The 24397-nt window shown below is 38.8% G+C and overlaps 1 protein-coding gene across 1 annotated transcript in view; it reads left to right on the top strand.

The window, feature by feature from the left end:
* Positions 1-24397, top strand: part of LOC122059206 — a 70465-nt gene that overhangs the window by 20470 nt on the left and 25598 nt on the right. Inside the window, exons 5-8 of the mRNA XM_042621893.1 lie at positions 8922-9085; positions 9199-9346; positions 10199-10321; positions 10444-10531. Coding sequence (XP_042477827.1) covers positions 8922-9085; positions 9199-9346; positions 10199-10321; positions 10444-10531 — 523 coding nt within the window. The remainder of the gene's footprint in view (positions 1-8921; positions 9086-9198; positions 9347-10198; positions 10322-10443; positions 10532-24397) is intronic.

Below are 24397 nucleotides of genomic sequence, written 5' to 3'. Positions count from 1 at the left end.
TTTAAATTACGAGATAATTGTTTTCATCTTTTGAATGAAAATAATTTTATGGACATTAAACAAAAGAATATTTTACCGGACTTTTTGGTTTTTAACAATGTTTTTCTATGATAAGATTTATAAATTATCAGGATTGAGAAAAACCCTTGCATTTGAAAGTTGAAAATCATTCATACAACCAAAAATCTGATTTTGTTCTTAGACTCAGGGGTTGACTTTTTATCATTTTGGAATTTGATTTTTAAACTACTTTTATTGGATTTAAATAAGTTTTTTATTTTTATTTTTATTTTTTATGTGGCATAAATGATTGCTCAAATATAAGGTGATATGTAATGCATAAGGCGACAGTATTGTACCATATTAGTATGTATCAGTCGATACATAGCAATGTGTACTGATACTCAGTGGAAAATTAATAATTGAGGAAATGTACATTTTGGTATGTATCGGTACGTATCGGTATGTATCGATACGAAAGGACTTAAAATTTTTCATATAGTGTATTAGTGGTATCGTATCGATAAAGGCCAATACCAATAAATATTAACCAATATGGTAGGATACGTACCAATACTTTAAACCTTGCCGATGGGTGCATCTGGAGCTTCCTTATCTTGGTAGCTATGAATATGGGTGGAATGATGCGGTCGGTCGTCTGGGCACCATGAACATACTACTCTATAGGATGGATGGACGGCTCAACAACCTGGACGGGCAGGTCTGGACTATAGAGTAGTAAATGGGGGGAGTGGTCCCCATTTTTCAGGCCAGCCATAGCACCAGTAGCACCACCTGCGGAGAAAGAGTGATACCAGGATGCCCTTAGCCTTTAGTCTTTCTTGCTTTCTACCTTAGGTTTTATATTTCTAGCATTTATCTGTTTTGTTAGTTATGAAACTTTTATTTCCAGTTATACTTTCTCTTTTCCTTGTTAGATGCACTTCTTTCTGTTATTTTCTTTTGAGAACCGAAGTAAAAGTTTATGTACTTCAATTACTTACTGATGAAATTGGATTTTACATCTATCTAAAGAAGTTGCCTTATTTGTGCACGGTTAAACACTTGTCGGTTGGTTAAAGTTTTGAAGTTTGGTCCTAATCCTTAGTAAGCCTAGAGTGTTGTTTGATTTTGAGTCAAGGTGCATCATGCTCTGATACCAAGTTGTTACACCCTACCTCGCATATGATGCCAGTGATGTGACGAGGATGCTTGGCAGCCATCATCCAACACTGCCAGGATCTCTGAAGCAGTACCGTACCCTCACAATCCATAGCAAAAATCAATCTAAATCAGATGTAGCTGAATATAAGTATATATTTTAAGTCTCAAGTACTGGGGAGACATCTAAAAGTGATAAAAATAATTAACAATTTTATCCGTATTCAATTACAAGACATAACAGTATTATATCACAAAAATATAACATCCAAAAATATAGAAATGACAACGGACAAACCAGTCCTCAATCACGGCGCATTGTAGCCACAAGTATCATAAGCACAATCCATATCGTGCTCCTCGACCTCTGGTGTCCACCTATCCTTACCGTACTTAGCCATCGAAGAGGATGTGTCACTGCTCATAGGTACCACTGCACCTACATCATTATCTAAAAGCAACATGAACGTTGTGTGATCTTTAACTTGCTCAATGAGGGATGGGGTTCATGCAAGCAAACACAAATATTCCATGATGCGTATATAATGCAATTCATTTTATTATTATCCACCTAGCAAGAAACTAAGTCTTGTAAAATGCTACTACAACACATTAGGCAGTATCTAGTCTCGGAATTGCCATCGGTCACACATCAACCCTAGTTGTAGTTAGGAGCTTGCTGGTCCTGGAATGCACCCTTAGTCACCCAACAAACACTGATAACTAGTAGCCAAGGTTCCAGAATTATCATCGGCCACACCGGGCTAGTTTTTGCCTTCGGAAATTATCACATCGTATTGCGGAAGTGGCATTATGGAAAGTCTCATCGTACTTACTATAATGGATTATCCAACACCTAACCCTAGTTGGCGAGGGGTTGTAGCATAGGGTTGTTATTCCTAACCACAATAATATGCATGCCTTTTATATTGATACAGGTAGTATGGCTAATGCGATACCGAAATCACCATTGGCCACACCGCATCCTAAACCCAAGCCTAACACTAGCATACTTACAGCTAGTATGGCATATATGCTACTGGAATTACCATCGTCCGCATTGTACCCCATGTCCAAGCCTAATTTTAATGCACACACAATGTATGATCATGCAATCAATGTGGTGATCATGGTACCGGAATTTCTCTCGGCCACACCGGATCACACCTATTCAAAACAACATACAAACGATTGATATAATTGAAAATAAAGCATAGATGATTATTAAATTAAGGCGTAGGTGTGATTTGGCATCATCAGTTCTATAATTTAAAACACTCCAAAAGAAGTCAAGACCCCCACTCATCTTGTCTGCTGACTCGATGAGGAAATTCCCAGAAAGAATGCCCAAATAGTGCCCCGCTAGGCCTCACCGGAAGTGATTGTCTGTGTCTTAATTATAGGGATAAATGGTGTCAAAAAATGTCTAAAAGGGTCCCTAGAAGTTCTCTTAAAAATCCCCAAATTTGCTCAAGGACTATTTAGTAGGGTCCACCGGTAGATTTCATCAGTAGATCATATGATGTCCCCTACTGGTGACATACATAGAGGCCAAATCCAAATTCTACATTTCAGACAATTCACCGGTAGATGTCACCTATGATCTACTAATGGGGATCTATTGGTGACCTAAATAGAGGCTGATTTCCATCAGATTATCCATCGGTAGATGGGCACTGGTTGATAGCTGATCTACTGATGGTATCTACCATAGTTGGCACGACGCCAAGGAGAACCAAGGCGTTGGAGGGTTGTCTAAGCACTTAGGCGACAAGGCATCCGCCTTACGGCAAACAATTGCTACTTTTAATTTTTTCTCTTTTCAAACATTATTTAGTATGCTACATATACCTTGTATCATCAAAAATGAACATTAAGCCATATCAAGTCATAAAAAATCAACATTAAGTCACATCAAATCATACAAAATCATCATTAAGTCACATTAAGTCCTAAAAATCAACATTTAGAGAAATGCTCTTGTTCCATAATAAGTTTGACTGGTCAAATGATTTTATTTTTACATTAGACTTTTTTCATTAAGTATAGTAGCGCAAAAGCAGCTTTCCAACAAGTCTAAGATTACTTAAATCTGAGTTGTGTTAACAAATTTATGTTCTGGTTAAACTTATTTTAAAGTCCGCGAATGCTGTTAAAATCGCATTAACGAAAATAATTTTATGGACATCAAAACAAAAGATCAGTTTACCGGACTTTGGGTTTTTAGCAATATTTTTCAATAATAAGATTTATAAAATTTTCAGAATTGAGAAAAACCCTAGCATTTTAAAGTTGAAAATCGCCCTACAACCAAAAATCCAGTTTTTGTTCTTGGAGTGGGGGCTGACCTTTTATCCTTTTGGAATTTGATTTTTAAACTATTTTTATTAGGTTCAAATAGGGGGCATTTTCTTATTTATGAATAATATCTATTAAAGTATTTGCTTAAATGATATTTGGCATAAAGAAGTGCCAAAATATAAGGAGACATGTAGTATAATAAGTGACAGTCGCCTAGGCTCAGGCAAACCGCCTGGACGCCTTGGCAACTATGGTATCTACACAACCCAAAAAGTGTTGTACACTTAGTTGAGCCACCTCATGTCTGATGGCCATGTTTAGTTCTGTGGGGTTTGTAGCAGGTCTTCCCACTGTCCATTTAAGTCTGGCTGATCATGTTTTCACCGGTTCAATCTAGAGCTCCATCGATTCTTCGACTGAAACCCTAAACCCATTTTGAGCTAAAAAATGCTCCCTGAGCTTAGGAAAGGTGATGTAGACAAGTCACTTGGGCTTATTTTATTGCAAATAAGCCTTGGATTGTGTTATGTATGTGTTGGGCCTTTGATTCCATGGGTTTTCTTTGAAATGGGCCACTTTAATAGGCCTAAAATATGGGTAGAAGGTAGGAACACGGGATTTTATTCATTAGTTTAATTAGTTGTTATTTAATTCAATAAAGGCCCATTAGGCCATTAGTTGGTTGTAAAGTCCTATATGGACTATTAGTTAGTTAGTCCTACTCCATGTTGGAGTCATGAAGTCAAGTCCTAGTCCTATTTTGAATTCCTAATTGTTGTAGGAGTGTCTAGTCCTATTGGGAAACTAGCTCCTAGTATTAGTATGATTGTAAACTTTTCCTCTATAAATAGAGAGGCATATGTCCCATTAGTGGGGAGATTTGAATGAAAGAAAGTTTGCATTTATGAAAGAAAGTTTGCAATTAAATACTTTGTGCAGCTGAGATAGCTGTGGGTGAGAAGCCCAGGCTGAAATAGCCACTTCCTTTATTCTCTTTCACCCTTCTCAACCCCCTATCTATTTTATTCTTCTTTTTTTATTTTATTTGTTGTAACAAGAGATATAATTCAGATTCTGATAAAAGTCTGCAGAAATCATAACCGATTAGCAATCCTAGTGGGAATAGGAGAGAGATCGATCTCCTCTCTTTCTCTCTTCTGTACTCTGTTCAGCCAGGTCTTCAATCAGGGTATTTCAGGCCTTATAAGGGTCCCACGATCCTTACCTAGTCACTGTTGGAAGCATTCAGCTGCTGTTCTTGAAGGTTCTTCTCAGTTTTCTCTCCTAGGTCAGAAAATCAAGAAAGCTTGTAACTTCACGACCAGCTGTCAGAATCCTCTCAACTTTGGGGGTTTTTGTACCCTCCCTAGGGACTATCTACGTCCAAGAGTGCAACTCAATCGGACTCCTACAGCCCTGGTCGCACCTCTCTCTCTCTCTCTAGCTCTATAACAGGTCTTTCTCTCTCCTATCGGGTTGGGTTTTGGGTTAGTTTTGCTCCTATATGGGTATTGTATCCTTGGGGATTTATTTGATGGTATTATTTCTTTGTTTCTTGCTCCTATTTGTATTGTTTGGGGTTATAAACTGCGGAGTTAGTTACTTGTAATCTAGCCTTGCATTAAAAGCTACGAGGGAGTGTAATGTACACTACCCCAGCTAGCCAAAGTCATTGGGGTTGAGGTGTACCCCTCCAACTTGGTAAAACCCTGAAATTTAACCTACCCAAACCCAAAATGGAGGGAGGAAAAGGGGTTAGGGAAAATCCCCCTTACCTAAAGAAGTGTTGGTAACAAAGGGCCGAGTATCTGGGACTTTCCTCTTTTTCCTTCTCCTTCTTTTTCTCCCTCTCCCACGTTTTAGGGCTTATGAAATGAGCTCACAAGCTCCTAAGCTCATATCTTTCTATTTATAGTCAAGACTCACTAGGGCCTATTTTTCACCCCAATGAATCTTACCTAAATGACTTAACCCATGTGTCGAGCCACGGGGATCCACCATCTTGGGCATACAAGTTGTATGAATGAAGTAGGTAGGTCCTATGAGGGTAGAGTAGTCATTACGCGTATAGCGTGTCCCTTGGGAAAAAAATGCAATTTGGGACTGTCAGACCACCAATTGATGGTCACTGGTACTGACCAACCAGTGAGATTTACCAATGGTCAGTTTCTACTGCTGTACTTAGTAAATTCCCAAGCCCTTTGGCCTACACCTAGGTTGGTTCCCTAGGGGCTTGTGCATGGTCATATAGAGAGTCTCTACCATGCAAACAAGATGAAGGGGTGTTTACTCACTCACCACCAAGGCATAGGAGATCTGACCCCCTTCCAATTTGATCATTAACATCTGCATTGGCACGAGGGGTCATCTCGTCCCACCAAGCAGTAGACCATTGCTATCCACATGTCACCGATACTGACACTCTTCGATGCGTCACCTGTTATTAAAAGTTTAAATTAGACCGGGTTTGGGTACGGGTGTAACACAGTATATCTTTACCAAATTAATTGTCTAACTTATCATCTTGGACCACCCAGGCATAGGGGATCTGACCCCCTTCCAATTCGATCGTCAACATTTGCATTAGCACGAGGGGTCATCTCGTCCCACTTAAGCAGTAGACCATTGCTATCCATATGTCACCAATACTAACACTCTTCGATGCATCACCTGTTATTAAAAGGTTAAATTAGACCGGATTTGGGTACGGGTGTAACACAGTATATATCTTTACCAAATTAATTGTCTAACTTATCATCTTGGTTTTCAATTGATTGGGTTTGTTTAAATCCTAAACCCTTAATCTTCTCCTTCCCCATCTCTTCTCCATAATTGCCAATCTTTGCAACCGGAACCCACATCTCCAAAGTAAGAGGTAACCAGAAAAGCAAACCAGAAATAACTCGCTCCTACAGACCATGAATGAATCAACACAAGACTTCGGGAGATTTTTGTTGTTGTTCTTCTAAGGTCGATGTCAAATAGGAATTGTTTTCTTCTTCTTCACGCATAGACCCTCTTTCCGCTTCCTTGTTTTCTTCTTTTGTTTTTGTCTTCGATTGTCAGCGATTTCGTTGTGGATCGCTTCAAATTCGGGAGTTCATAGAAAATTTGGAGGTTAGGTTTGCATAGAATGAGATTTAAGGAGATTGATTTGGATATCAGAAGTGGGACACAATGAAACAAGAATTGCTCATCAATTTCGTCTTGCGGAAGGGGTTCTACTTCTCAATCACCTGCTTCAGATTCTCGAGTCTGGAAGTGGGTTTTCCAAGGAGAAAGCTTGTATTTCTCTTCAACCCCTTGGCTTTTCAAAGGAGAATGCCTCTCCGTCTTATCAAACAACGAATGACCCACTGTGCTAACTTTCCGAAATGACCTATAAATACTAGTATCGTCAAAGCCCATTTTGCTTTTGCACAAAGGATGAAGATGGGGTATCCACTTGAAGATAAAACAGGTAGGATGTTCTCCTTCCATTAAAACCACTGGCTAAGAAGTAAGAAGAAAGAACCTTCCATGGGTTCTACAAGAAAGCATGTGTCGACAACATAGTTGTCAAGGCGTCGCCTAGGCGACAGTCGCCTTATTGCACTGCATGCCGCCTTGTGTTTTGGTACTTATTTATGCCAAATATCATTTAAGTAAATGCTTTTTATATTTGTTACTTCATTTACTTAAAATATTATTCATAAATAAGTAAATACCCCTTATTTGAATCCAATAAAAATAGTTTAAAAATCAAATTCCAAAAGGATAAAAAGTCAACCCCCCATTCCAAGAAGAAAAATTGGATTTTGATTATAGAGGCGATTTTCAACTTTTAAATGTTGGAGTTTTTCTCAATTATGAAAATTTTATAAATTCTATCATGTTAAAACATTGCTAAAAACCTAAAGTCCGGTAAAATAATTTTTTGTTTTGATATCCATAAAATTATTTTCATTCAGGCGATTTTAACAGCATTCGTGCACTTAAAAATAAGTTTGACCAGAGCATAACTTTGTCATTACAACTCAGATTTAAGTAATCTTAGACTTGTTGGAAAGCTGGTTTTATATTATAACTGATACAAAAAGTGTCATGTAAAAATAATATCATTTGACTAGTCAAACTTATTATAGAACCAGAGCATTTCTCGAAATTTAGATTTTTTATAACTTAATATGACTTAATGGTAATTTTTTATGATTTAATATGGTTAAATGTTGATTTTTAATGACTTGATGTTGCTTAATCTTAATTTTTTATGATACAAGGTATATATAGCTTACTAAATAATGTTAGAAAATAGGGAAAATAAAAAATAACAATTGGTCGCCTTGTTCGCCTCAAGGCGTGTGCCTTCTCGCCTAAGCTCTTAGACAACCCTCCACCGCCTTGGTTCGCCTTGGCGCCGTGACAACTATGGTCGACAAAGTTTTCTTTTAATCTTCCTGAGGGTGCAGACTCTAATATGGTGAGGTGATCTCTGGCGGTGGAAAGGTAGAAGAAGAGTTGCAGGTCTTGGGATTCAAGGGCAGGTTCTCCGCAGCTTAGGCAGTGACTAAACAATTGAAGAAGATGAATTGCAGGAGGTTCTCAGCAAAGGGCAATGACAGTTGAGGGGTTTTGAGTAGTAGGGTAAAATCATCACGTCACCCTCCCCTTAAGGGTAATTTTTTCAATTATGATTTTATGCCATGATGATGTCATCATGTAACAGCACTCAGCTAACGGAGTGGGCTTTTTCGTATATATGTATAGTAAGGGAGGTCCAAGTAAATTCTCCAAATCGTGGGTAGGGGTTGAGATTAACACATAATCCAGGGGAGGTCTGAGTAATTTGCCCTAGATTGAAAGATAGAAGAGATAAATAATACAATAGGAATCTACCCGCGGTGGTTTTGGAATCCACCAAAACCCTTGAATGGAATCCACAATTCCACTGAGAAATCCACCTTAGCCTTCACCTGGAATCCACCAAGCACGCTACTGAATCCACAACAAAAAAATTTAGGAAATCTGAACTGGTATATTACTTCAAATGGTTGGGGAGGCCATAGGCCCTTATGTATATTTATAGTGTATGCTAACCCAAAATAGGATAGCTTAGGGGCTATTTACTGTTTGTCAAAAGACTGACTCTGGAGATTAAGATAAGATAGAGATAAACTGGATTGCTAAAATCAACAGTAAAAAAAATAAATAAACCTAGTTTCTGCATCACTGTGTCCCACCTTTCTGCTGAACTTGTAGCTGTGGTTGACCTCATTTACTGGCAATTTACCTCTGTATTTATGTTGAATTGCTTTTCTAACTTTATAGAAGTAACCTTTTTGTAGTACTCTTTCTATGAAGCTTGGCTTTCTATTCACTGGTCTTGTAACTTATGCCTAACTTTCGAAATTTTGTCATGGTACTCTTACTTTGGTAGTCCATGCTAAACTTCTTTTCTGTTATTTGTCCCTGCTTGGTAGATTGCTGATTTTTGGAAGGAGGCTTTGATATTGAGTTCATTGCATCATCCAAATGTTGTATCTTTTTATGGTATAGTTCGTGATGGTCCTGATGGATCTCTAGCAACTGTGACGGAATTCATGGTCAATGGATCTTTGAAGCAATTTCTTCAAAAGAAAGACAGGTAGATAGTTTGGATGGTCATGAATAAAATTCTCACATATTTGGAATTGTTATTGTTGACTGATTTGTGGAGCATGTAAAGGGGCACGTTGACATCATGGTAACTTTGAACAGGACAATTGATCGTCGTAAGAGACTCATCCTAGCTATGGATGCTGCATTTGGAATGGAGTATTTGCATGGAAAGAACATTGTTCATTTTGATTTGAAGTGTGAAAATCTGCTAGTAAATATGAGGGATCCCCAAAGACCTGTGTGCAAGGTAAGTGTGTCAAGGATTCCTTTTTGTTTTTGGATTTCTCCCTTTTGTTAGTTATGTTTCCATTTATTACTGAATTATGTTGAGCTGTTGTAATGAAAGTCTTTGATTTATTTCAGTTCCAGAATTATTCTGGAATAATTTAGTTTTCATCAGTGGAGTTGTGGTAAGGAAGGAAGCTCATGACCCACATAGTAAGGACATTGCATATTCTAAAATTTTGTTAAGTCACTATCATATGCACATTAGGACAATGGTGGTCTTCAGAGAAAATTAATTTATAATAAATATTCCTTTTATCCAATTAGCATCTTACTCTTTTCACAGAACTTTAATGATATTATCTCTTTTAGCCAGAGCTTTATGACGTTTATCTCTCCTTTTTTTATATGCATCCTCCTTTTTCTGCATGCTACTTGAACTAAATTTTTTTTCAGTAACATGTCTATGATGAATGAAGCCTACTGTGCAGATCTGTAGGTATTTCTATGTTTGTTGTGACAGTTTGTATAATAGCATATCTGTGCCCAACATGTTTTCATGTCCAAGTTCCGCAACCCTTTACATAATTTTGGTTTGTGTGTTTTCTTTACTATTATTTTCTTCTTTTTATTTTGGGTGGGGGGTGAATTTGGTTGTGTAGGTGGGAAAGGGGTCGTGTATTAGGGCCATTTGGTATGTGTCTCACTACAATGGGTCTGAGTTACTTTGCTGTTCTTCTGTATGTACTCTTGCAATATTCGTTCTTCAGCTGGTTCTGTTGTAAATTATTTGGAGTAGTTACTGATACTGTATTAGATCATTGAAGGGTGTGTGGTACTGAATCAATTTTATATTTTTCATGTTCTTGTTAAGATTGGTGATTTGGGCTTATCGAAAGTAAGACAACACACCTTAGTGTCCGGAGGCGTCCGGGGAACTTTACCATGGATGGCACCTGAACTCCTTAGTGGAAAAAGTAACATGGTAACAGAAAAAGTAAGGATAATCTTAGCATGGTTGTGAAGTTTTCGGATTATATTTTGTATCTTGTCTATTATATTCTGCTGAATTTTATGTGGTATTTTGTCTTACATTTCTTTCATCCCCTGTTGTTGTAGATTGATGTCTACTCATTTGGGATTATCATGTGGGAATTGCTTACTGGGGAGGAACCTTATGCCAATATGCATTGTGCCTCTATCATAGGTAGGCAGTATTTTGTTGAAGTTCTAATATTTTAACTTACGGGTATGAATTGCCACCAGTCTCTTTCATTTTTAGCTACAGAAGGGTCACTAGATCACAATTGTCTTGCTTCATAAGAAAACTTGGACATGCCTTGTTTTTTGTTGTGTTGCACATGTGGTGCACTAAAACAAGTGTTTGTGGTCTGCCCATATATCCACACATAGATCTCCTATTATCAAAATTTATTTAATTTAGTGATTGCAGCTATCCAATCCATAGTCCCTCCTGCCTCTTGTGGGTAAACCTTCTGTTTTTTGATGTCTAATTAATTTATCAATTGCTGGCTATCTGGCTGGACTGATTTGTGTCTAATCATAGTTTTCAAGGCACCAAGACGATCTGAGGTGGTGGAGCCCTAGTGTTTTTCCCACTCTCCCATGTACTATTATAGACACATCATAAGCATCAGAAGTAAATTAACAGCCAATTAAAGAAACCAGAAATTACATATAAATTAACATCCATTGTAAGACTGGACAATTGTTCACAAGAACTAGCTGTAAAAACCAACAGTTGCATATAAATTGAACAAAGAAGATATTTCAGTAATTCAGTTCAATGATATTTGATATGTCACTAGGATAAGAATTGATTCTAGCAGAGAATTAGCAATAAACTGTAATGGTATACCCAGACACAGCAGTATAGCAAGGTGTAAGATTCAATGATTCCATGTATTGCAAGCATTATAATCCTGTACACTGCCAAATTAAAAAGGTTGGGAAAAGAATCTATATTATATAACCCCAAAAAAAGTGTAAGGCGCCCTCCCAGCCACATAGGCGGACAAAGGCTCCATGACGATGGTTGGGTGGTGCCTAGCTGGCCAAGGAGGCTGCCTTACCTACATCCAATAAGGAGAGGCATCGCCTTAACACCGTGAAGGTGCCTAGATGCCTAGCGGTGCCTTGAAAACTGTGTCTAACTATAAGTTTCCCTGCTTCCATGCCTCAATTAATGGTTAAGACAATATTCGCATTGATGATAGTATAAGATGTTAAGCTTCATCCTGTCAAGTCCGCTTTGAAAACACCCAATCTTGAGCAGATAACTGTATCTAGCTATTTAAGGTTTTTGGTCTGCTATGCCACAGTTAAGCCACCATACTATATTGGTTTGTTTTGCTGCCCACTTACTTTTTAGACCAGTTCCCAATAGATTGAGGAATTGTGCAAATTGACTTTACTTCAACCTATGCATGCTCACAGTGGATATCATCCCTTTAGTCGTTAAATTCTTTTTGTTTGTTGAATTGTATTTTCTCAGTATATACACCCATATTACTATATTAGTTTCGTGTGCCTGTTGTTCGAAGGGTGTAATTTTTTTCAGACATGTAATTTTAGTGCTCATTCAATTTTTATGTTGATATTGCAACATTTGAAGTGGGGGAGGTTGTGCTAGAGGGGTGGAGCTTATTAACAGTTAGAATATGTGAATGGAGAGGAACAATGAGATGTGAGAAGAGGAAGAAGATGGAGAAGTAGAAGAGGGAGAAGAGAGGGAATCGATGATATGTTGGAATAGTGTGTTGTGAGAGAAATCTCACATACACCAATATATCCTTTACTAATATATTTACAACGTATTACACAAACCTCCCTAAGGAGGGAAATTACACATACCTCCCCAAGGAGGAAAAGGAAAATAAAACATAATGAGATAAATTACAATACTGCCCTTAGAGTAATATAACTAATATCTCTAACACTCCCTCTCAAGCTAGAGAATAAATATCATGCATTCCCAGCTTGGACAGCAGAGAACTGAACTGATGATGAATACCCTTTGTGAATATATCAGCCAACTGATTTCTAGTCCTCACAAAAGGTGTGCATATGTAACTAGTGTCAATCTTCTCTTTAATGAAGTGTCTGTCCACCTCTATATGCTTCGTCCTGTCATACTGCACAGGGTTGTGAGCTATACTTATGGCAGCCTTGTTGTCACAATAAAGCCTCATAGGTTCCTCAGTATCAAAACCCAATTCTTGGACCAGCCTTCTCAACCAAAGAAGCTCACACACTCCCTGAGCGATGGCTCTAAATTCTGCCTCTGCACTAGACCGAGCCACCACAGATTGCTTCTTGCTCCGCCGTGTAACTAGGTTTCCACTTACAAATGTTCAATAGCCTGATGTAGATCTCTTATCAGAGACTGAGCCAGCCCAATCTGCATTAGTGAAGCCTTCTATCCTCATGTGGTTATGCTTGGCAAAAAGTAGTCCTTATCCTGGAGAGGACTTCAAGTACCGGAGGATGTGGTAAACCGCATCCAAGTGCCCACTCTTGGGAGCATGCATAAACTAACACACCACCCCCACTACATAAGTAATGTCTGGATGAGTCAAGGACAAATAAATAAGCTTCCCAACTAGCCTTTGATATTTCCCCACATCAACAAGAGAAGGGCCAGCATCTTTCCCCAGTTTATGATTCTGCTCAATAGGAGAACTTGCAGGCTTGCAGCCCAACATTCCTGTTTCTTACAAGAGGTCTAGAATAAACTTCTTTTGGCATATATTTATGCCTTTCTTGGATCTAGACATTTCAATCCCCAGGAAATACTTTTAAGGATCCTAGATCCTTAATCTCAAACTGTTGGGCTAAGTAGTTCTTCAGATTAACTATCTCAGTTCTGTCATCTCCAGTTACCACAATGTCCATCAACATGGACAATCAAAGCTGTGATGGTGCCATTACCACACTTAGTGAATAAAGTGTGGTTAGCCTGACTTTGGGAATAGCTATTCTTCAGGATGGCCTGGTGGAACCTTTCAAACCAGGCCTTTGGAGATTATTTAAGACCATACAGAACCTTCTTGAGAAGGCACACCTTTCCTGGAGCTGAAGGGAATTTAAATCCAGGAGGAGTTTGCATATACACTTCCTCTTCTAAGTCCCTATGTAGAAAGGCATTCTTCACATCCAATTGATACAATGGCCAAACCTTGTTTGCTGCCAGAGATAAAAGGACCCTTATGGTGTTATGCTTAGCCACAGAAGCAAATGTCTCCTGATAGTTAATCCCATACACTTGACTGTATCCTTTTGCCACCAGCCTTACTTTGTACCTCTCAATACTACCATCTGACCGGTACTTGATTGTGTAGACCCACCTGCATCCAATTGGAGTTCTCCCCCTTGGAAGGTCATTTCCAGGTTTTATTGAGAGCCATCATTTCTTCAGTCATAGCTTGCTTCCACTTTGGGTCAGACATAGCTTCAGAAACATTTTTGGGAATAGAAGTAGATGTAGAGCAATAATAAATGCAACACCTGTAGGGTATAGAGTCATAGGAAACAAACTGGGCGATAGGATTAGTACAAGCTCTCTTTCCCTTCCTAATAGCAATAGGAAGATCTAACTTTGATGTGGAAGGAAGGATATTACTTGACTGAGGAGGGTTGATCTCAGGAGTTGGATTCAAAAAGGACTCTGGCAGGTCTTCTTGTTCCTCCTTGTGTACACAATGGTCTCTTTTTCATTACCTGAACCTGAACCACCTCTTGAATGATCACCAACATCAATAATATCCACCTCTTTTTGTTTCCCAATGTCAAGCATAAAAGGAGAGAGAGGCAATGGGGAAAGAAAAGGGATCTCATCAGTAGCCTTTTCACCTCCATTATGCTCCCCCTGAAAAGGATGCTGAGGAGAGACAGAAAAAGGTGCAGACTTAAGGAATGTGACTTCTTTAGAGAGAAGCCTTCGTCTGGAAGAAGGATGATAGCACTTGTATCCCTTGGTAGTGGAGGAGTAGCTAAGAAAGATATATTTAAGTGCCTTGGGGTCCAGTTTAGTCCGAGAAGACTTATCAACATGGACATAACAGATGCACCCAAACACTTTTGGTGGAAGAGAGAAAGAAGAAGACTGAGGAGACATGATGTCCAAGGGAGTTTTGGAGCCAAGGAGTTGTGTTGGCATACGGTTAATCAAATAAGCAGCAGTAAGAAGAGCATCAAACCAAATAGTTTTAGGAACATGCATGCCAAAGAGTAGACTCCTACTGACCTCTAACAAATGGCGGTTTTTCCTCTTAGCTACCCCATTTTGTTGGGGTGTGTCAACACAAGCTAGCTGATGGATAATGCCATAGTCAGTGAAAAAGTCTTGAAGATCACCATACATATACTCCCCCCTTTGTCAGAACGATCAATTTTAATTTTGGTGTCAAATTGTGTACATACCATATGATAAAAATTTTTAATGGCATCATACACATCACTCTTGTGCTTCATCAGAACAGTCCAAGTAATACGGGAAAAATCATCAACAAAAGAAATAAAGTAACGAAATCCGAGTAAAGAGGTAGTAGTAGAGGGCCCCCAAACATCAAAGTGCACAATGTGAAAAGGAACAGTAGATTTATTACCATGATAAGGATAAGAAGAACGATAATATTTAGCAAAGATACATGGTTCACAATGAAAGACATAGAATTGGGAGCAGAAGTAAATAAATGAGATAATTGTTTCCTCATAATAGCAAAAGATGGATGTCCTAAACATTGGTGCCACAACATCACAGAATCCACAGAACTGCTATTAGTACGTCTACACACATAAGACTGAGCTGTAGCAAAAAAAGGTGATTGAGGTTCAAGTAGGTAGAGTCCTTTCTCTTCACGCCCACTGCCAATAATCATCTTCGTCGCCAAATCCTGAAAGAGAAAATGAGAAGGAAAAAAAGTGACAACAGTTTTGTCAGATGGCTCACAGACAAGAGATTATGGGTAAGGTCATGAACGTGAAGAACAGAATCAAGTGAAATGGAAGGAGTAATAGAAATGCTACCTTTACCAGAAATGGAGGAAAGGGAGCCATCGGCAACCTTGACCTTATCTCTACCGGAACAATAGAGTATGTATCATAATAATGGGACGTACCAGTCATATGATCCGTAGCACCCGAATCAATAACCCAAGATGGAGCTATGGAAGGGGCAGATGAGGAAACCTGTAATGCGGAAGCTGAGGACTCTAGCACTATAAGGGAAGAAGATGATGAGCCTCCCAGTTGAGACATGACCTTGCGGAATACTGTAATATCCTCCATAGTAAGGGAACTATGCTCTGGCTGTGGGCTAGAAGCAGACCCTATAGTAGCATGCTCAGTCTCAACGCTGTAGGCTTTAGCTCCCCCACTACGAGCACCACTAGAACCACCATGCATGCCAGGAGGTCGACCATGAAGAACCCAGCATCTCTCTTTAGTGTGCTCAGACTTCCCATAATGATCACATCATTTGTCATCTCCTCGAGGTGGGTCTTGGCCTCGGCCGCCACCACACCAATCCTTTTGAGAGCTAGTAGTAAGAGCTGACCGCTCAAGAGAAGGGGTATGTTCTATGGCCACCTGCCTGGTCTCCTCACTCTGCAAATAATTACACACTTCAACAAGGGATGGAAGAGGAGACCGACCCAAAATTTGTATCCGGATTGGCTCATACTCGGGATTCAACCCACCAAGCAAAATAAGAACCTATTCCTTCTCAAGTGTCCGATAAACCTTAGTTTCATCATTAGGATTAGACAATTGGAGGTCCTTATATTAATTATACTCTCAGAGACTAATGACAGTGTTGTAGTACTCAGAAATGGTCCTAGTCCCTTGCCTCATGCTAATAACCTTCTGAAGTAGTTGATAAACCTTGGCCGAGTCACCCACACAGTCAAAAGTCTTAGTAACACTATCCCAAATATCCTTGGCAGTTTCTTTCCTCAAAAACCTTCCGATCTTAGGTTTTATGGAAAAAATAGCCATGTCATAACAGTGGAGTTCTCAGTCTCTCACTTTGGATATATCGGGTCTTTTGGGTTAGGATCCTTAATGGTACCCGTAACATACCCTAGCTTTCCTCTACTTTGCAAGGAAAGCTTCACAGAATGAGCCCAATCCAAATAGTTGGTGTTGTTCAACTTCACAATAGAGATATGGGTATGTGGGTTATCAAAAACCATAGGAGGAGGAGGAGCACCACTCAATACACTGGCTGAAACATCACCAAAGAGGGCTCCAAGGCCACTATCTTCAGACGTATTGTAGATAAAGGGTCACACACAAGGTGGGGAGTACAAACTCTATCCAAAAAATTGCTTTCCCTGAACCAGAAAAAAACTAGCCATCAATCCAAGCATACACTTCAAAGAAATTCATAGAATTTACCTCCTTCAAGGTGTAGGATCATAACATAGGAGCTAAATAGCCCTAAACATCATACCTCACAAGCAAATAGCAGTTGGAAGCATCACAGCCGACAATGTTTTAGAAGTAAAAAACAGCAAAACAGGGCAGGCGGTACCCTATATGGACTGATATTTTTGAGTTGTGGCTGCCCAACTCAAGGAGGCTTGTAACGAGACCGAGAGGGTTAATACTACACCCTAGGGCGATCCAAATGGGCCTGGTTTCCGCCCTAAAGCTGACCAGATGAGAGAGAAAAGGGAAAAATACTCCAGGGTTGGCGGTGAGCTTACCTAAACCTGGTTTTGGTTCTTGCAACCTGCAAGTGTCCCTTTCTTCAAAGAAAAACTCCCCTTGGTGTCTCTATGGTCTCCTTGCATGCCTCCCTCAAGGTTTCTTCAATCTTCTTACATAAAAGTCCCTTTCCTTAGAACCCCTTTGTAACCTAGGGTTCCAAAGAGAAGAGAAGAAGGAAGGAGACAAGTAGTTTGACTCTCAAATCAACCTTACAAGAAGCTCTGATACCAAGTTAGAATATGTGAATGGAGAGGAACAATGAGATGTGAGATGAGGAAGAAGATGGAGAAGTAGAAGAGGGAGAAGAGAGGGAATCGATGGTATGTTGGAATAGTCTGTTGTGAGAGAATCTTGCATACACCAATGTATCCTTTTCTAATATATTTACAAGGTATTACAGAAACCTCCCTAAGGAGGGAAATTACACATACCTCCCTAAGGAGGAAAAGGAAAATAAAACATAATGAGATAAGTTACAATACTGCCCTTAGAGTAACATAACTAACATCTCTAACATTAACCTCATCCTTTTAGTTGATATAATGCTTTTTGTTTTTTTGTTGACTTTTTTAATCTCATCTTAGTTTCCTTCCTTTGGTTTCCCTTGGGGGTTTTCATGTAGGGATGGCACAATGGAGTAGGCTCAGGACACATATCACCAATACCATATTGGACCCTCTTAAAATATTGGAAAACCATACCCTACCACAATAGATATGCATGGACCTCACAAAATTTATAAGGTAACCAGGGCAGGTACCTGTTGGGTAGGGCAGCTACCCTGGATTTTTCAATTACCATACCCAAGCCATTAAGTGCAAAGCTCTTTAATAACTAAGTTTAAATTTAAAACAATAAAACCAGTGGAGATTTTTTTTTTCTTGTCACATCACTCACATGTTCAAGTGATACCATGTTCTTATTACATAAGCTTGGAGCATCATTGTTAGGTTAGATAGAATGTCATCATAAGTTACTTTTTTTTCAATAAATCCTTATTACATTCATCCTATGTTATATGTTCTTGGAATATGCTGTATGCATCAAGGGGAGATTAAGGAAAGTCACTCCACTCCATAGATAGAACAGATTCTTGTTTCATTTTCAATTCCTTTTGGGTTGGAAATGCAGGGAGCTGGTGGGGCTGTGGCCATTCTCCCTCTTCTTCCACTCTACAATGGAATAAGGAACCTTAGAATTCGCCCTACCTTTTGATGGAAAAATGGGATTGAGAGGACCAGACCACCTGCTAGTGGATATGCATAGTTTTCAAGGCGCCGCCTAGGTTAGATAGATAGATAGATAGATGCTCTCTAACTGTGTCGAGCTGACATCCGTGTCAAGGTCTGAAGCACATCAATCCTGAGAAACAATAAAAAAAAAAAAAAGTAGTAAATTTAGTAACTAAGTTCAAATTTAAAAAAATAAAACCGGTAGAGATTTTTTTTTTCTTGTCACATGTTCAAGGTGATAGTTCTTATTAGATCATCGTGGAGCATCATTGTTAGGTTAAATGGATTGTCATCGTAAGTTACTGTCTCGTTTAAACCCTCATTATATGCTTTCTATGTTATATGTTCTTGGGGTATGCTGTATGCATCAATGCATAGTTCTCAAGGTGCTGCCTAGGTGTCCAGACAGATTTTCTAGGCCAAGGCTAACCCACGGCTTACTTGAAGTAGGAAAGCCGACTGCCTTGGTCACCTGGGTGTTGTCTTGGACACCTTGTGGTTTGGATGAATGCCTTATAGTTTTATTTTTTAATATATTATATGAGATAGATGATAGATGAGGAGAAGAAGGATTAATATTACATGCATTCAAGAGATTAGATGGAAGGGTAAAAAAAAGCTAAGATGTTGGATAACTTCAAAACTCTAGTATTTGGGAGACCAAAGTAGTAGAAGTGGAGTAGGCATAGTAGTGGACAAAGATCTAAAGGATGACGTTTTGGATGTTGAAAGATTGTAGATAAGATTTTATCTATTATGCTTGTGTTAAAGAAAGTGGTTGTAACATAATTAGCGTATATGCATCCCAAGTAGGGTTGGATGAATGTAGTAAGTTACAATTCTGGAATAAGGATTAGTGCAAAGTTTTTGTCCAGTTGAAAAGATTATGGTACGAGGTGGTGACCTGTACAGATATGTTGGAAGAGATGGGAGACTGCTTGGTCTTTAATGATTCATATGCATGTTCCCAAAAGGTTTAAGTGTGATGCAATTTTCACTGCTTGTTCTTGATTGGCTGAATGCCCTTTTTTGTCTTAGATAACCGATCATCCTTTTCTGCTGTGTTTCCAAATTACCCCTTATTTCCTTTGCTGCCTTGGGTTTTTGGTTGTGTGCTTTGTTTATAATTTGCATCCTCCAGATGATAAGTTGTCTCCTAGGGCTGTCAAGTGTGTTTTTCATGGTTACTTGAGAACTCAGAAAGGGTACTAGTGTTATGATCCTCTTAATCAACAACAATTTGTTAGTGCCAATGTTACATTTTGCGTACTCCATATTTTCTACCTCCTCCTACTATCTTTTCTCTTGACATTAGATGTTGTTCGCACACCTATTCCTGCTCTTGTGCCATTTGATGGTGCTCCACTTACTACCTCATTTGCACCACTGTTAGTGTATTAACGACATAAGATGACTGTGTAGCTTGCGTTGGTTCTACCAACTTCTCAGTCCACCACTTGATTTGATCCTCCAGCTGGAGATCCTATTTTCTCATCATCTCCTAATGACTTACATGTTTCCCTTCGCAAAGGTACCCGTTTTTCCACCCAAAAATACATGATTGCTTATCCTATAGAAAATTTTTTTTCTATCTCACCTTACATCTCTCTTATATAGCTTTGCTTTATCTTTTTTTTTTTTTTTGGGTGAATAATAAGTGCATTACCAACGTGGAAGAAGGGTGGAGGGAATGACAGCCCCTAGGGGAAAGAAGTCAAAAGACTGTGAACAAGGGAAGGCCCGCAAAACCATTACGGGTGGGGTAGGGGGGAAGATGATGGAGGGGGGGAGATCCTAGGAGGCAACAATGAGCTTGTTCCTAGGAGAGTCGCGGATAGCTCGAGAGGGAAGCAAGCAGAGCTTTACTCCAACATAAAAAAAGATGGCATTCCAAATCTTACTAAAGGAGTGAGAGTTGGAGGCCCATCTTCTAAGGTTCATTTCCATCCAAATGTGGGAGATCATAGCACAAAAAGCAAGCTTACCACCAACATCATAGATAGAAGTATCAGAATAGGTCATATCAACCCAAATCCACTTTCTATTGAAGGGAAGAATACTCTGATTACCAGGCCAACACTTGTTCAGGACTTTCTTATAGATGGAGGAGGCAGAGGGACAACTAAAGAGATGCTCAGAAGATTTAGATCCATTCCAGCAATGACAACAAGCTGGGTGGACATTTAAATGATGGTGAATTGGGAACGCTTGGGTGGGGAGGCAGTTGGAGAGGGTCCTCCAAGCAGTGAAGCTATGGCAAAGGATATGGCCTTTAAAACCATACAATATTTCACCAAGGGGCAAGATTTCAAAGACGCAACCATCTTTATTTACTCACTCCATTTTTAAAAGTCATTATAAGGCTTTATTTCATCCTAGGTGGACTGTGGCTATAAAAACAGAAATTGGTGCTTTGATTTCTTGCCAGACATGGACCTTAGTGGATTTACCTCTAGGTAAGAACCTTATGAGGTGTCGTTGGGTGTACACCATTAAGTATAATCCAAATGGCTCAGTTTAACGTAATAAGGCTCATTTGGTAGCCTATGGTGTGGATTACTCTGAGACCTTTTCTCCTGTTGCTCATCTTAACTCAGTGTGTGTACATATTTCCTTAGTTATGAATTTAAATTGGCCTCTTTATCAGTTGGATATCAATAATGCCTTCTTATATGGTGATATACATGAGGTGTATATGGAGCAACCTCCATAGTATGTTGCTCGAGGGGATAATGGCACATTGTTTGTAAGTTACACAAGGAAATTAATGGTTTAAAATTGTCACCTAGAGCTTTGTTCGATAAGTTCAGTTTGATTGTTACTTAGTGCGGATTCTTAGTGTTATTCTGATTATTCTATGTTTGATCGTGATCGTGGTTCTAGGGTGATTGTATTAGTTATGTAGATGATATTATCATATCTAGGGATGATACATCTAGTATTATCTGTAATAAAATTTTCAGATGAATGACTTGGGTGCCCTTTGGTATTTTCTTGGTATTGAAATGCTTCAATGTAATAGTTGTCATAGAGAAAATATGTGTTAGACCTTCTGTCTGAGATTGATGTACTTGCTTCTAAACCAGTTGATACTCCTATGGATCCACACAAAAAATTTGGGACAAATTATGGTGCGATGAATTTGATGACAAGCGCCGGTACAGGAGATTAGTAGGGAAACTTATTTATCAAACTATTGCTAGACCTGATATATCTTTTTCTGTTGGGGTTATTATTTTATGGAGTCGCCTAAGAAGATACATTGGGAAGCAACATGTCGAATCTTAAGGTACCTCAAGGTTCTCCAAGGAAGAAGCACATTTACCGACCTCACCAATGTATGGATTCGGTTGGATAGTTTATGTAAACTAGGCTGGTGCTGACGGTGATAGAAGATCTATTACAGGTTATTGCATGTCCATTGGTCGTAATCTTGTGATGTGGAGAAACAAAAAGCAAATGATTGTGGCTAAGATCCAATGTTGAGGTTAACTATAGGGCCATGGCTCATACTACAACTGAGTTAATGTAGGTGAAAAATATTTACTTCATGAATTGGGGTTTATTGTTACTAAACGATGAAGATGTTCTATGATAATCAATCTACTATCTACATCGCTAGTAACCCAGTGTTTTATGAAAGGACCAAGTACATTGACATTGATTGTCATTTTGTGAGGAATGCAGTAGTTAAGAAATTAATTGATACCCTGTTTGTTTCTTCTGCAGATCAGTTGGGTGATATGTTTACTAAGCATTTGTTTAGTAAAACAGAAATGAACATTAATTTGTTAGAAAATTAATAGTATTTCAACTACTACCCACCAACCGTTTTTCAACTAAATGGGGTCGGCTACATAGATCTGTGGGAGGGAAAAATAATAATAAAGAATAAAACGAAAGGAGCACATCAATGCGGCAAAAAAATCCCAACAAAATGGGGTTGGCCACATGGATCCTTGCCCTTCTAAAGGCTAGCTCTATTCAAGGTCATTCTAGGCGCAAGACCTGAATTCTGCATGTCTTTCCTCACTACTTCTCCTATTGTTTTAGGCCTATGCCTAGATCTTTTAGATCCTTCCATCTGAATCCGATCACTCGTCCTTTTTGTTGCATCCCAAGTCCTCCGTTGAACATGGCCATACCACCTTAAGAAATTTTTTCGGAGCTTGTCATGAATCGGGGCAACTCTCAAATCAGCTCTAATATGGTCATTCCTTATTTCCTTCCTAGTTTTTCCATGCTTCCATTTCAACATCCTCGTCTCTACTGCACTCCTTATATATTACGCCTCTTAACTCCCTAACATTCCACCCCATACATTATAGCCTGTTTTACAGTTCTCCTATAGAATTTTCATTTAAGCTTTACAATATGTCGGTCACACAACACCCTAGATGCACCGCTTCACTTCAACCATCTAACTTTAATTCTCTGGGAAACATCATCCTCTATGTCACTTTATTTATGGTTGACCCCGGATATCTAAAATAATTAGTTTGCGGTATCTCTCTCTTCAAGTTTCACTATTTTGTTATCCGTCTTAGTGTAACTAAAGTTACACACCATATATTCCGTCTTCGTTCTACTATTAAAATGATTAGTATTTAATGGGGAGTTTAATGTTTTTCTACTAATTGAAGGAAATTGTAGTTTATGGGTTCAACCATGTTACTTAGCATTGGTTTTGTCTTCACTATATTAGTAGGAACATTAAGGTGCCAGCTAGTGCAACCGGTAATGGCCTGGGCTAGGATTAGCCAAGTTTTGGGATCAAATCTTCCTTTCACCTACTAGGGGGTGGGGTGGGGGTGGTTATATAATGTAGGCTTTCCTGAAAAGGAACACAATTTGGGGGACATTACATATTTTTCTGATAGCTGCTCTTTGTGTTGCAGTCTGGAATGCTTGAATCATATCCTTGGTAGCAAATAGGGAGCCTAGGCCTAAGACCTAATAGTGATCAAGCAGTCATTACATAAATGGGGTGTAATGATGAATCAAATGACTAAATAAATCTTGCCTAGTTCGATCATAATTTCATAATAACTATCTATTTTCACCCCTTTGTATGACTCTTTATAAGTGTATTATCTCTTATGTTTAGGCTTGCACTTGAAATACAAAACAAATAATGTCATTCTATTTCCTACAAATTACCTTAATTACAATATTTCTGTCTAGATTGGTTCTTTTGAACAAACGACCAATCATAGTTTTTAAGGCACTGTGATGCGGTCTAGAGATGATAAGGCAGTGCTCTGCCTTACGTGAAGTGGCTATGGCGGTCGCCTTATAGCATAAGGTGCTATAAAGCATCTTAAGCGATGCCTTATGACGACTTATGACAAAGGCGGTTGCCTTATGGGTTTTTTTTTCTAAAACACAATTTTAAAATTGCTTGATGAAGATTCCAAATTAAATTTTCTCATTGGCAGGTGTATAAGTTTTGATGCATATGTGATGCATTGGATCAAAAACTTTATAACTTAAAAGACAAAACCCCAAATCGCATCTCTCTATCTCCACTCCAAATCGCAAAACCCCAAAGCCGACGGCCTCACTCCCTCGTCCCTCCTCCTTTGATTCTTCTTCGGCAACTTCTGCAGCGACTATTATTCTCCTCCAGCAGCCTTCGGCGACCTCCGGCGAAGGTTTCTTCCACTCTCTCCAGGTATGTTATTGTTTATTTTTCTATTTTCTGATTTTTCTTATCTTCTTTGTGTGCTTTTTTTTTTCTCTCTTCTTCTTTCTTCTCCCTTCTTCCTTCTTCTTTCATCTTCATCATACACCATATGGTGAGACTTGAGAGTCGTTACATGAGAGTCGTATGACTGTAACGACTCTCAAGTCTTTAAAAGTTTTTTTTTTTTTTTTTTTCTTCCTACGGTGAGTCTTACGAGTTACGACGCTATGTGTTTTCTCCCTTCTTCTTCCTTCTTTTTTATTTTTAATTTTGCTTTAGACTTTTAGTGATAATAATTGTATTCAGAGTTCTGGCTTATTCTTTCCGATGCAATGAAGTTAGCTAACAAGCTTTTTGCAGTTTTTCTTAAGTATTGTTTTCACTTTTCAAGAAGACAAGAAGTGGCTAATTGGTTATCTTT

Source organism: Macadamia integrifolia, chromosome 13 (genome assembly GCF_013358625.1).
Source record: "Macadamia integrifolia cultivar HAES 741 chromosome 13, SCU_Mint_v3, whole genome shotgun sequence".
NCBI classification, from domain to species: Eukaryota; Viridiplantae; Streptophyta; class Magnoliopsida; order Proteales; family Proteaceae; genus Macadamia; species Macadamia integrifolia.
Note: the sequence above shows the minus strand (reverse complement) of the source record. Positions and strands in the feature narration are given on the sequence as shown.